Below are 14,238 nucleotides of genomic sequence, written 5' to 3'. Positions count from 1 at the left end.
TTGATATCAATTCAATATTCTTTCATTTCTCTTTGGGATTGAATTAAAAAATGTTAAGAATTTAAAAAAATAAATCTAATCTATTTTTGAACGAAGCATTTTATTCAAAAATGCAAATTCAAAAATACAGCTCCTTGTTGATCTGAGGAAATATTTTCATTTTCTGTCTTGTTTAAAAAGTGAAACAATAAAAACAATCCGTTTATTCTCTAATTTCAGTTTTTTTTATTTTCTGTATGACCCATTGACTGATGCTATCCTCTATATTCTATTATTTTCTGTTATTATTTTAATTTCAATTTATTATAACAAATATAAATACAAGCTCAGGACGGGAATCGAACCCCCGACATCGAGCCCCCGACATCTGTATTAAGACCGTAATCCAGAGTTTATCACCCCGATGCGTCATACGTCGCTAGGCAGGTCCTGGCTGACGTTGACCAATAGGAGCAGATTTGTAGCGTTTCCAAGGAAACGGCGTACAAGACTACGTGACGGTGAGCTAGCGGAACAGCGGACCGAGGCGCAGCTTCTACAACACATATATCTATCTGTCTATCTATTTATTTATATATTTTATTTTTTACTGATTTCTGATTAAAAAAAATTTATATTTCCGGCAGCGGTTTGGATCTCTGCCGAGGCTGACGCTTCTGTGGCCGGAGTGGGCGAGCAGTCCGGCGGGTTAGTTAGCCAGTTAGCACGGGACCACAGAACGGGCTAGACCTCGTTACCTCTCCCGGACTGTGGGCTCTGCTGCGGGGATGGAGCTGAGCTAGCCGCCGGGCTGGGACCGTCTGGCCTGGTTCTGACTTGATTCTTTAGGACAGCAGCCCGTCTCCTTTCGGAGACCGACCCAGGGATGTGGGATGAGATGAAGCGCCGCGGACCGAACCTGAAACCCAGACCCGACCAGTCGTGTTAGCCAGGTGAGCTGCCTCCAGGACCGGGCTCGGTTCGACTAGAATAGGGGTCCCCAAAGTCGGTCCTAGAGGGCCGATTGCATCCTGCATGTTTTAGTTCCCTCCCTGGTGGTACCAACAGCAGGTTAATGTTCTTCTTAGTCCTTCTAACGAGCCATCATTGGATCCAGGTGCGTTAAACCAGGGAGAGACTAAATCATGCAGGAGGCCCTCAGGGGCCACTTTGGGCTCCACTGATCTAGAGGAAGCATCTCAAGTCAGATGGACCCGCTTCACTGAATCAATGATGATCAAGATTGAACTGATCATTTCTGTCGGGATATTTTTATGTCCTGTTTAATGATTTAACTTTGAAAACAGTGAAAGATTCCAGGCTAAAAAATGTATTAAAATAACACCAGCTGCTTCCTAGGAAATATGTTTCTAACTGTAAATCAGTTCAGTACAGATTATTTATCCTGACATCATCTTAAGGGAACTTTCCTTTATGTTCATGTCCTGTCAGCTTCTAGTGGAACACTGGTCTCATTCAGGTCCAGTTCGGTTCTAATTATTATCAGAACAATCTGAGTCAGTTGATTATAATATCTAAACCCAGCCCAGCAGGAATCACCAAGCATGTGGCGACAGTGGAGAGTACCACTGTGTTTTAGCAGGAAACCTCCAGCAGAACCTGAACCTGGATGTGGAAGTCTGATGTGGAAAACCCTCAGCATGATGCTGCCAGGCCAGCTGTCTGTGACTAGTGAAGGAAGTAGACTGGCCTGCAGCTTTAACCATTAATTTTATGCATAAAATACGTTAAAATGCAAATGAACAAATAATTCCTTTTTTAAATCTAAAAGTGGATTGTCTGTAGCAAAGAATCTAAAAATCCTTCTAACATGAACATGAGAAAAGCTGAACATCAGTACAGAGTAGAGCTGATTGGCTGATGAAATATTGATTAGCTGATCAATAGCTGGATGCTAAAGGTGATTAATTGGAAGTTATTTTTTAGGCTGTGGACCAGGTGAAGCTAAAACCCGGACCTGGCCGGTTCTGTTGGAACAGATTTTCAGAAACAGGTTTTTATCTTAAATGTTGCTATTTATTGATCAGTTTTTATAGTTATTGGTGATTATTCCAACAATCGTCTGAGGTCCAGATGTGGACAACTGACCAGTTGGACCAGTTTGGAGTAAAGAGACCAGTGATCCCAGAACGTATCTAGTGACTCTGGTTCTGGGTGAAGCTTCAGAGTGATGATGCCCCCCCTCAGGGATGGAGGTGTGTGGCAGGAACCCGAATCGCACGGCGCCGACCCCTGACCCCCGGCGCTCCGAGGTGCCGCTCTGCTCGCGGACCAACGGCTGGACCTGGCCGCCTCACCCTTTCCAGCTGCTGGCCTGGCTGCTCTACGTCTACTTCGCTGTCACCGGCTTCGGCGTGTTCGTCCCGCTGCTGCCGCCGCACTGGGTCCCCGCGGGCTACATCGTATCCTTCCTGCTACCTGCCGGGGTCAGAGGTCAGACCTCATCACGCTGTGCCTCTTGTTGAGATTGTGGTCCGTTGAGCAGATAGGGCCCGGTTTAGCGGGTCGGATGTTGGTGTTTCTGATCCAGTCGTTCAGTTCTAGTCTCAGTTGAACAGAACTCCTGATCCTCCAGAGGAGATCCGGAGTTTGCAGCTGTGTTTCCGTTGTCCACAGAATCACACCAAATGTATGAAAATCAACCTGCTCAATGGAAACAACAATTTTGAAAACACTCTGGTTGCAAAACTGCAATGGAAACATTTTAATCGCTTCATCCGAGTCAGATGATCAACAGCCGGATGTTACTACTGGCGGAAACGCAGAAGACGACGACAGGAAGTGGCAGGAGGATGATGTTGGTTTTCGGCTTTTCTTCTTTATGTCAATTCATTTTGTTGAATTCATAACTTCTGGAAATTCTGAGTTTTCCCAACCGTTGCCGCTCTTAAGTGGGTGGGGCTTGTTGCTCCAACATCTCCTCTGATTGGCTGATGACGATGAACACGAGCGGCTGGATTATTATGTCATGTAAATGTTTACATCCATCGCTGCATGGTTTTTAACTAGTGAACAAAGTTATTAATGTCCTTTCTTCTTTAATGGAAGCACTAAAAAATCAGAAATAGTTTTTTTGACATCTGCAGAATATTGACAAAGATTTTCAAACATTAGTAACAGAAACGCAACAACAGCTGCAGGCGGGACAGAGCGCCTCAGCTGCTGTGGCCGAGTCCGGCTCCGGGTCTTCAGGTGTCTCCTAGTCTCCACCTGTTGCTGATCCCTAACTGCCGCTCAGTGCACCGGCATCCTGTTTGTGTCCCACCTGTGCGTCCACGTCCTGGCCGTGTCCATCGACCCGGCCGACCTCAACGTGAGGATGAGGAACGACAGAGGGCCGGTCCCCGCCTTCGACCGATCCAAACACGCACACGTCATCGAGAACTGCCACTGCTACCTGTGCCAGGTGGATGTGTGAGTAACAACCTCACAAACCGCTGCAGGCGTGTTTACCCGCGCCGCCTCTTAGGGAGTCATTAAATCGGCCTCAGGAGGTGGGAGTGCCCCCCGCAGGGCGATCAGTGCAAACACAGCCGGTTCAGCTCCGACTCACATGAGCAGCTTCTGCTCAGAAAACACAGCTTCATAAAACCTCCATGATCAGTAAAACATGGAGGACAGAGCTGCTGTTTCTGTCTCCTTCCAACCGGGCCCCTGGGGCCCCTGGGGCCGGGGCAACACGTAGCATTAAGTGCCTGTGAGGTGGAGCAAAATGGGAGCTGAATCCAGGTCAGTCAGATGTCTCTTGGGACTGGAAACCTCCCATGACCCTCTGCTGCTCATCCAACATCTGAAACAGATTTAACCTAGCATGCTGCATTGCATTCTGGGTATTGTAGTATTTTACTTCACTTGGAGTGTGTGTTGTTTCAGGGGACCCAAGTCGAAGCACTGCAGTGCCTGTAACAAGTGTGTTGCTAACTTCGACCACCACTGCCGCTGGCTCAACAACTGTGTGGGCAGCAGGAACTACAAGTGAGTACTTCCTGTTTCCTCATGTCAGCTGGTGGGTTGGAGGCTCTGCGGGGGAAAACATGAGGAGGGAAACACGAGGAACACCAAGTCCTGTCAGTCTGAAGCGCAGCTACATGTCAGTAAATGAAAAGCTGAATAAGATCCAAACTGTTGACAGAAACCAGCTCTACTGCTGGGAGATTTGGGTCTTAAAATGGTTTTTATTGGTCTGACGTTTTCATTGGTTGGAAGCAAAAAATCATCATAATTAACAGAAGGTAGAGTTGAAAAAATGAATATGATGTTTAGTATTGTATAATATTCTCACTTATTGAGATGCAGCAGCTTGTTGAGGGAATCAGAGTTCTGCTGCGTCATGACCGGGTTCCTCACTGCTCCATCTGGACGCCACGTTGGTCACACTTGTGCTGCTGTCCTCTTTGTGACTTCTGATTGGCTGATCCACTGCAGTGGGGCGGGGCAGGACGTGTGTCCTCACGTGTCCCCCTGTCCTGCAGGTTGTTCCTCCACAGCGTTGTCTCCGCTCTGCTGGGCGTGTCCCTGGTTCTGGTCTTTGCCTCCTACGTCTTCGTTGAGTTCTTTAGGGACCCGTCCAACCTGCGCACCGACAAACACTTCCTGGGTAAGACTTGACCTCTGACCCTGTGGAACAAGGCTTGTAGCTTGGAGTGTGAGATGGAATGTGTTTGTTGTGTCCACAGTCCAGAATCAGACGGGTGTGTGGTTCGTCTTCCTCCCAGTGGCTCCTCTCAGGTCAGCGGCCGCCGTCATCCCTGTTCTGGCTGCCGTTACCATGGCAATGGGCCTGCTGTCATCGGGGCTTCTCTGCCACCTGCTCTGCTTCCACATCTACCTGAGTAAGAGCCTCACCTGTCTCACCTGCGTCCCCCGCCGGCCGCTCTGGCTCACCCGTGTCTCCTCAGTGTGGAACAGACTCAGCACCTATGAGTACATCGTGCGACAGCGCCACCGCCTGGACAGCAGAGACCTGAAGACGGCCGCAGCTAAGCAGAGTAGACGCCCGTCCGTCGTCCAGGTAACAAACCGCTCAGCTGAACGGCCCAACCCGCCGCTGCGTCCTGACGCCTCTGCTGTCCCCGCAGGATGTGAACTACTCAGGGACGCTGGGTTACACCAACCCCCAGCTGGACGTCCAGCAGGAACAGGCGGGCACCTGTGCTGGTTCCGATCCGGTCCCCAGGTAACGTCCAAACCCAGAGCAGGGGTCCTGGGAAGCAAACAGAGAGTGTGCTGTGTGTTTGAGCTGAGGGAGTGTGTGTTGTAGGGAATCGTCCCGTATTGAATCGATACGAGACGCGATTTGTTCGACACACATCGACACCGAGTCACCAAAATCAACACAGCAAATATTGAGGGCAGCTAAATTGTTGTGGTGGACGAAAATAAATATCTTGGTATTAGTCTTTAAAATACCAGAATTTTTACAGACATATCTGATGACATGACTTTAAAATATTAAATTATGTGTTATAATTAGTTACTCCATACTTGAGTTGATTTTCTCCCAAGTCCTTTTTACACTTGATCAATTAAAACTTAATGTATTAATATGTAACATGTTGAAGTTATACTACTCTGATTGGAATACAGTCTTTGAATCTCACCTACAACCTGCAACCTTAAAATCCTCAGAAATTTACCAAGAAATGTGGAAAAAACAGATCAAATCTGCTCCCTGGTGGTCACAGCAGGAACTGCACCGTCACCCTGCTCCCCTCTCTGTTTCAGTTTCCTGGCCAATGGTAGAGGGAGGGTCCATGACGAGGAGGCGCCGCCCACTGCCTCCACAGAGCTGAAGGCACACACACACCGACACACACAGGTCAGCACACACACACCATCATGACAACCCAAACAGTAGTTTCATCTCATCTCAACTTTGAACCATGTTGTTTATGAAGCGTTTTCATCCTGCTCCGTTTGGCCGGCTCTTTACGATTCTGGTTCTGTTCAGTCACTTTTCCATGTTTATCTCTTTTATACCACAGAAGAAGAAGAAGAAGAAGAAGAAGGGCTGTCAGGTTCCAGCGGAGGTGACCAGAGAGCACTGCCCACCTGTAGCTCCGCCCCCAGGTATGAGCTCGCCTGTCTCTCTGCTACCGGCCGACCCGCAGGCTCTGGAGCTAGCTCTGTAAAGCGAGTTAGCTCCAGCGTGGGGCGCGGCCGTCGGCTGCTCGGGTCTGGATGATGAAGACCTAGCTGCTGGTCCATTCTCTGAGAGAGAAATCAGTGGGACTTCTGATGCATTCAATGAACATCTGATTGTTCACTATTTGTAGAGGTGCTGTTTTGAAATCGAACTTTGATTATAAAATCAGCCAGACGATCATTTCTGCAGCAAAGTTAACCCGTCGACTTCCTGTAGAGCCAAGGCTTTTTCCATTAAGAATAGAAAGCGTGCAGAAGTGGGTCTCCCACGCACCCTGTTGCCTCCGACCGTCTTGCATGATCTTAACTGCTCCACACTCTATATCCTCCTCTTGGATATGGCGGTGTCTCTCCTTCCCTCTGTGTCCATCTGAGGAGCCAGAAGAGATCCTAGCGCGGCTCTGTCCTTCCTCTGCCCTCCACTTCCTGTTCATCCTCAGCTGGACACCAGCTTTGGCCACCTTCAGGTCTACACTGTGGCTCCGCAGACTTGATGGGGGTATTCATGGCCAGGGAGATCAGAGTCACAGAGACGGTGCACCCTGTGATAATACTTTCTGTTGAGTCAGTCGTAGCTTTATTGGGCAGCCGTCTCTGTCTCTGACTCCAGTAGTCGCTACACTAGTCATGTTGTCATCCAGTCTTTTGTGGCTGCCACTGACATCCAGTACGTCCACTGATGCATCTGCACGCGTCATCAGTGATGATCCTGGCATCAGTGCGTGTTTTGGGTCTTTTATCTTCACACACCCTCTTCCAGGTGACCCATCCAGGGATGTTCAGTCCCTGTTTGGGTCCAGATGGCTAATTAGCTACACTGACTCCACAGTTCTCCTCTTTTAAGCCACAACCATCTTGAGGCCATCTCTGCTGCTTCAGCGGTGCAATGGGTGGCTCTCCTCTTGCGTTCTCCCTCGATGCCAAGACTACTCAAGGCTCTGGCCAAAGAGTGAGCCGTAAAACCTCTGCAACTAACCTCATATGTGAAGCAAGTTGCTCTCCAACCTGCCTGCTTGCAGTCACTGATCAGCCATGAGTTCTTGGAGAACCTTTTCTGAGGCTCTTGTTCAAACTTCCCATGGGACTGTCATCTCCAGCAGCACAGTTGGCTTGATGACCTCAGACACAACAACGGGGAACTTCAGTTGCTCTTCCAGATCCACCAATAGCTTCATCTCTCTACCAGAAGTAAGGAGACTGAAGGCAATGCTTTAATCTGAGAGACATAACGTCTTTGCTCAAATGAGTCCTGTGCTGATCATAAAAATTACAAAACATTTATCACTGTGTTAATATCTGGAATAATATAAACACCTTTCCATGTCCCCATATTCCATGTTGTTTTAATGAAAAGTTATTTTCTTTTGTTTCAAAAAATAATGGAAGATATTGTTGTAAGCTTTACTAGCAGGTTTATAATTATAATGATAATAATAATAATGATGGTTATAATAATAATTACAGCGAGAACTGGAAGCAGTTATGATGAGTTTCTTGCTCTTCTGGCATCTCGTGAACCCCCCTGCATGCTTCATGCCGGCGCTCTGCCTGTGTCAAACTACTCACCGTTTTTCAGGACGGTTTTTGGCCCTGATGGGTTTCAAATGCAGGAATCCTGAAAATAAATGTACTGTGAACCAGCGTCCCTTATTAAGGTCCACAGTCAGCTAAACTGTGTCTTGCATCACTAAGCAAGCAGGATTTGAGTACTACGCAAATGTTGCTAGCCATGAAAATGTGCATTTGGCTCCATCAAGTGGCCAGATGGGACGACTACACTTCGGAGGCAGCGTGATTGTCCTTTGTTCTATGAATTTTTGTATGTTCAAAAAATTCAAAAGGTGTCCAAAATGTGGTAATCTGAAAATTTACCAAATGACTAAACTTGCTTGTCATTTATGCTGAATTTTGTCAATGCTGGTCTGTTGAATTATACATGCATAAAACAACAGTAAGCATTAAGAGCACTCAGTGTCAAAGTTTGATTTGCTGTTATTTAAACAAAGCAACACAGATTCTTACTCAATGAAGGCTGACATACCACTAGGATTGTGTGGTGGTACTGGAAAGTTCGACAAAAGTCCGATCAGTAGTTTTACTGTGCCACCTAGTGGTGGAAAGTTGACAAACTAGCTGGACATGGTTGAAATGCTTGTAACTGGTGGAACGAAGGACATTGTTGAATTTGTTTTGTTGTTGCTATGGTGGCGTACAGAGGTGCATTGGCCTTTCTAGCTCCTGAGATTAAGCCCTATTTTACTATCTATAAAGCTAGGAAGCCATCAATTACGACTCTCGTTCTTGGGCAATGTGCACTCACTGGTTACATCTGAGGTTGAGTGTTTCTGCAGAGATGAAGAACTGTGCTGTTCTTTGCCTAACGGAAACCTGGCTTAACAGCAACATGCCAGACTCAGCTTTCCAGATCAACTGTCTTCACTTATTCTGAGTGGACCACGACCAAGGATCGGGAAAAACATGGGGAAGAGGTCTCTGTATGTACGTGAATGAAGGTTGGTGTACAAACTGTGGACTGTAAAAAGCTGCTGCTCTGAAGCGACCCACCCCACTGAGTGCTAATGATCACAAAGCCTCGAAGAACCTGTATGAATGACAGCATTAGCTCAATGCAGATGAAGCACCCAGAGGCATTTGACACAGTTGCAGGGGACTACAATCCCATGAAACAAACACTCTGCCCGGTTTTTACCAGCATGCCACTTTTCCTACATGTGGAGACAACACTCTGGACTGTGTATACACTAATATTCAGAGTTCTTCCTCGCCCCCCTCTTTGCCTCTTCGACCACATCTCCGTCCTGCTGGTGCCATCATATCATCCGCTGATGAGTGCTGAGGTGAGCGCTCAGCTGAAAGCTATGGACGCTGCGTTCAGGACAGGAAGGCATCAGCACTCTGAGAAGTGAGGAAAGAATTGGCTGCAGGCATTGTGAGGGCCAACGGCGCATACGTCCAGAAAATTCAAGGTCACTTCAGCACCAATGACCCCCGGTGGATGTGGAAGGGCCATCAAGTACATCACTAACCACAACATCAGGGGTGCACGATGCCCAAGGGACCCCTCACCGCCAGATGTACTTAAGTTCTACGCCCGCTTCGAGAATCCTACTATCTCCCTCAGCACCAGTCTAATACCATCACCTGGTGACACGCCTCTCTGTGTGACCATAGAAAATGTGAAGACGTCCCTCCAGGAAATCAGCCCCCGTAAAGCTGCAGGCCCCGACAACATGCCAGGGCGAGTACTGAGGGTCTGAGCACATCAGCTGTCTGAAGTGTCGGCGCACATCTTCAACACCTCACTATCACTGTCATCTGTGCCGACCTTCTTAAAGACCGCCTCTATTGTCCCTGTCCTCAAGTCCTCCACAGTGACGAGCCTGAATGACTACCGGCCTACAGCCTTAACATCGGTAGTCATGAAGAGCTTCGAAAGGCTAGTCATGAACCACATCAAGGACTCCATTAACATCCCTGTGGACCCACATCAGTATGCCTGTAGGAAGAACAGATCCACTGCTGACGCCACACAGCCCTCACCCACCTGGAGAACAGGGATTCTTGCATCCATCAGACCTCAGACTGTCATGATCCACAACACCATCTCTTTCTCCATCATCCTCAGCACTGGCTCGTGCTGAGCCCCATTCTCTTCACTCTGCTGACGTATGACCGCTTGGCAAGACACCCCAGCTGTCATATAGTGAAGTTTGCTGACGACACAGTAGTAATGGGATTCTTCATGAACAGCGATGAGTCCAAATGCAGAGGAGGTGGAACACCTGGTGCAGAGAAAATAACCTCTGCATCAACGTGAAGAAGAGCAAAGAGAAGGTGGTGGATTTTAGAAGAGGCAAGGATCCTCTTCAGGGTTCCAACAGAGTTCCAACAGAGTTCCAACAGGGTTCCAACAAGGTTCCAACAGAGTTCCAACAGGGTTCCAACAAGGTTCCAACAGGGTTCCAACAGAGTTCTAAGGTTTCAACAAGGTTTCAACAGAGTTCCAACAGGGTTCCAACAGAGTTCCAACAGGGTTCCAACAGGGTTCCAACAGAGTTCCAACAGGGTTCCAACAAGGTTCCAACAGAGTTCTAAGGTTTCAACAAGGTTCCAACAGAGTTCCAACAGGGTTCCAACAGAGTTCCAACAGGGTTCCAACAGGGTTCCAACAGGGTTCCAACAGGGTTCCAACAGAGTTCCAACAGGGTTCCAACAGGGTTCCAACAGAGTTCCAACAGGGTTCCAACAGAGTTCCAACAGGGTTCCAACAGAGTTCCAACAGAGTTCCAACAGAGTTCCAACAGGGTTCCAACAGGATTCCAACAGAGTTCCAACAGAGTTCCAACAGGGTTCCAACAGGATTCCAACAGGGTTCCAACAGAGTTCCAACAGGGTTCCAACAGGGTTCCAACAGAGTTCCAACAGAGTTCCAACAAGGTTCCAACAGAGTTCTAAGGTTTCAACAAGGTTACAACAGGGTTCTAAGGTTTCAACAGGGTTCCAACAGGGTTCTAAGGTTTCAACAGGGTTCCAACAGGGTTCTAAGGTTTCAACAGGGTTTCAACAGGGTTCTAAGGTTTCAACAAGGTTACAACAGGGTTCCAACAGAGTTCCAACAGGGTTCCAACAGAGTTCCAACAGGGTTCCAACAGGGTTCTAAGGTTTCAACAAGGTTACAACAGGGTTCTAAGGTTTCAACAGGGTTCCAACAGGGTTCCAACAGAGTTCCAACAGGGTTCCAACAAGGTTCCAACAGGGTTCCAACAGAGTTCCAACAGGGTTCCAACAGGGTTCCAACAGGGTTCTAAGGTTTCAACAAGGTTCCAACAGAGTTCCAACAGAGTTCCAACAGGGTTCCACCAGAGTTCTAACAGGGTTCCAACAGAGTTCCAACAGGGTTCCAACAGGGTTCCAACAGGGTTCCAACAGGGTTCTAAGGTTTCAACAAGGTTCCAACAGAGTTCCAACAGAGTTCCAACAGGGTTCCACCAGAGTTCTAACAGGGTTCCAACAGAGTTCCAACAGGGTTCCAACAGGGTTCCAACAGGGTTCTAAGGTTTCAACAAGGTTCCAACAGTGTTCTAAGGTTTCAACAAGGTTCCAACAGAGTTCCAACAGGGTTCCAACAGGGTTCCAACAAGGTTCCAACAGGGTTCCAACAGAGTTCCAACAGAGTTCCAACAGGGTTCCAACAAGGTTCCAACAGAGTTCTAAGGTTTCAACAAGGTTCCAACAGGGTTCTAAGGTTTCAACAAGGTTCCAACAGAGTTCCAACAGGATTCCAACAGGGTTCCAACAGGGTTCTAAGGTTTCAACAAGGTTCCAACAGAGTTCCAACAGAGTTCCAACAGGGTTCCAACAGAGTTCTAACAGGGTTCCAACAGAGTTCCAACAGGGTTCCAACAGGGTTCCAACAGGGTTCTAAGGTTTCAACAAGGTTCCAACAGTGTTCTAAGGTTTCAACAAGGTTCCAACAGAGTTCCAACAGGGTTCCAACAGGGTTCCAACAAGGTTCCAACAGGGTTCCAACAGAGTTCCAACAGGGTTCCAACAAGGTTCCAACAGAGTTCTAAGGTTTCAACAAGGTTCCAACAGGGTTCTAAGGTTTCAACAAGGTTCCAACAGAGTTCCAACAGGATTCCAACAGGGTTCCAACAAGGTTCTAACAGAGTTCCAACAAGGTTCTAACAGGGTTCCAACAGAGTTCCAACAGGGTTCCAACAAGGTTCCAACAGAGTTCTAAGGTTTCAACAAGGTTCCAACAGAGTTCCAACAAGGTTCTAACAGAGTTCCAACAAGGTTCTAACAGGGTTCTAAGGTTTCAACAAGGTTCTAACAGGGTTCCAACATTCCGTAGTAACACTCTGCTGGAGCAAGCGGACTGCCTTGCATTTGCGGTCCAATTGCTTGGGCGCGTTGGGAACCCCTGTATTACTAAGTTCAGAAAAGCTTTGAAGAACAAAACGTAGTTGAATTTAAGTTTCGTGGCTGAAGATGACCCTGATATCTACTGATGAGTTCATCTAAAGTTGTGTTCCTGACCTCTGATCCCATTGTCCTTTTATTCTCCAGCAGAGTCCTCCCAGGGTCAGTGGCTGCCTTTCCCAGCATTCCCTCTGAGGGCACCCCCAGGACAAGCTCCGGCCCCGGGCCCCATCCAGGCTGCCGCCCCCCCGGCTGAGTACCATTCGGACTCTGCCGAGTCCCTGGAGGAAATTCCGGTGGCGCTGGCCAAGCTGGGCTCCTCGTCCTCCAGAGATGCTGCCGGGGCGTCTTGCCGGCCGGACAGCCGTCTGACCCAAGGGACCCGCAGCCCCCTGCCGGACCTGCCCACTCCGGCACTCCACAAGACCAGGAAAAAGAACCCGTCCTCTCGAGGGAACAGAACCACGGCACAGCTGAGGTTTGAGATGGCGTCAACGCAGCCACCGTCCGTGTTTGTCAGCCGCGCAAGCGGCGAGATGGCCGAAGTCCTCGGCTGGATGCAGATCGGGTCCAGACCGGTTCTGGAATCCTGACCATGTCCAGCCTCCTGGACCGAGTTCTGACCTGAAACATCAGCCGCTGTTGGAAAGGGACTTTTATTGTGAAAGGTTGTGTGTATTTATTGGTGGACATGACTTCCAACATGGAACATTGAGTTTTAGAATTGTAAGTTGAAACCCGCATTTCAACGGGTTTCACAATAACATTTACTGAGTCAAATGTTATTGTTGTGGTTTCCTTAGCAACCTTGTCTCCTGGTTTCCATGGTAACTCAGACTCGACCAATATATTTGGTGAATCAATCCGATTACTTCAGCTCAGTGTTTCATTACCATCTGTGTGGCGACACCCAGTGGCTAAACTGTGAACTGCACTTCAATGAAACCAGAGCACTGAGGTTTCCAGGTCAAAGGTTGTTTCTACTCTGCTGGGCCTCTTCTCTTCATCCTCCTGCTTCTGACCTGAAGTCTGAATCTGTCTGTGTGAACTGCTCCTTTAAATCTGAGTAGCAAAGGGGCGGAGTCACCTGTGTGATGTCACTGTTTGCAATAAACTATGATCCAGTCACACATTCCTCTTCATCACAACCAAAAAACATAAATCATTTTTACCGAACCAGCTGGATTGCTGTATGCAACAATACTAATGGAAAGTTTAGTGAAAGAAAAAATTTAGCAGTGAAGGTTGGACTGATTTTCATATGATTCACTTTACAGAACACATTTGCATGAACACCCTAAACGTTAACAAAGGCAAAACTTTCAGAAATCATGGAACAATCATGGAAAGGCCTTTGACCTCTGACCTGCAGCCTCGCTCAGGCTGCGGGGTCACTGAGGTTTCCAACAAAGTGAGGAACAAAGAGAACTTTCTGCATTACAGCAGGGGTTCGAGTCCAGAGTCCTGCGGCGCCCCTCAGTGGAGGGCACAGGAAGTTCTGTCAGAACTCTCTGGGCTTCACCTTCACACCAACTGAGCCATCTGGGGTCAAAGGTCAACAACACGATGACCGAAAACCTCAGGAAGAATTTGTGTCAAATGCTCAGAGAATTCTGTCTGAACCAGAACCGTCAGAACCGACCCGTTTCAGCTTCACTTTTGGATCTAAAAGCTGATCTGAACTTTTCATCCTGACACCCAAAGATTCTGACATTTATTAAAACCAGACCTCCGGTTCTGACTCTGCTCAGAACCACAGGACACCCGGCTCCACCAGATCCGGACCGCGTCACGTCCTGCTGCTGGTTCCTGTCTCTGTCTTTCCTTTCATTTTTAACCTTTGACCCAAACTCACTTCACCCCGACCCCAAAACCCAAACCAACGTTTCCCCTCATGGGGCCCACAATTCATCTAATACACACACACACACACACACACACACACATTAAAGCCCCAGGCTTTTATTTTGACAGGCTGATATCATCAGTGTGTGTTGCTGCATGTCATCATCCTCCCTGGATGAGGAGCGGTTGCTCTGGCAACCAGTCTACAACAACAGCAAAACAACGTCAATCATGGAGGGGCAGCGAGAAGAATGTGACACACACACACACAGCCAAGCTGCGGTTTGTTAAGTGAATGAGGCA

At 48.0% G+C, this 14,238-nt stretch overlaps 3 protein-coding genes across 8 annotated transcripts in view; 2 read left to right on the top strand and 1 right to left on the bottom strand.

Moving 5' to 3' along the window:
• The first annotated feature begins 449 nt into the window (after positions 1–449).
• zdhhc1 (zinc finger DHHC-type containing 1) overlaps positions 450–14,238 on the top strand; it is a 13,854-nt gene continuing 65 nt past the window's right edge. The window contains exons 1-12 of one of the 6 annotated variants that reach the window (XM_044102849.1): positions 450–500; positions 627–932; positions 2,188–2,402; positions 3,239–3,414; positions 3,874–3,975; positions 4,473–4,597; positions 4,677–4,832; positions 4,899–5,011; positions 5,079–5,176; positions 5,725–5,818; positions 5,985–6,069; positions 12,238–14,238. The exon at positions 12,238–14,238 is cut by the window's right edge and continues 62 nt beyond it. In XM_044102849.1, the coding sequence (XP_043958784.1) occupies positions 2,190–2,402; positions 3,239–3,414; positions 3,874–3,975; positions 4,473–4,597; positions 4,677–4,832; positions 4,899–5,011; positions 5,079–5,176; positions 5,725–5,818; positions 5,985–6,069; positions 12,238–12,683 (1,608 nt within the window). In that variant the 5' untranslated portion in view covers positions 450–500; positions 627–932; positions 2,188–2,189 and the 3' untranslated portion in view covers positions 12,684–14,238. The other 5 variants (XM_044102855.1, XM_044102864.1, XM_044102874.1 and 2 more) reach the window with 5 other exon arrangements.
• LOC122823367 (zinc finger protein 239-like) overlaps positions 5,072–14,238 on the bottom strand; it is a 29,649-nt gene continuing 20,482 nt past the window's right edge. Inside the window, exons 3-4 of the transcript XR_006369324.1 lie at positions 5,637–5,788; positions 5,072–5,203 (exon numbers count right to left, since the gene is read on the bottom strand). The gene's annotated coding sequence lies outside the window, so the exon portion shown is untranslated. The remainder of the gene's footprint in view (positions 5,204–5,636; positions 5,789–14,238) is intronic.
• LOC122823362 lies at positions 6,080–12,229 on the top strand. The gene is made up of 6 exons (XM_044102898.1): positions 6,080–10,154; positions 10,243–10,752; positions 10,912–11,147; positions 11,392–11,517; positions 11,751–11,920; positions 11,965–12,229. Exons 1-5 carry the CDS (start codon positions 9,928–9,930, stop codon positions 11,906–11,908), a joined length of 1,257 nt encoding a protein of 418 aa, XP_043958833.1. The 5' UTR covers positions 6,080–9,927; the 3' UTR covers positions 11,909–11,920; positions 11,965–12,229.

This window comes from Gambusia affinis, linkage group LG02 (genome assembly GCF_019740435.1).
Source record: "Gambusia affinis linkage group LG02, SWU_Gaff_1.0, whole genome shotgun sequence".
NCBI lineage: Eukaryota > Metazoa > Chordata > Actinopteri > Cyprinodontiformes > Poeciliidae > Gambusia > Gambusia affinis.
This window is presented reverse-complemented; position numbering and strand designations above follow the sequence as displayed.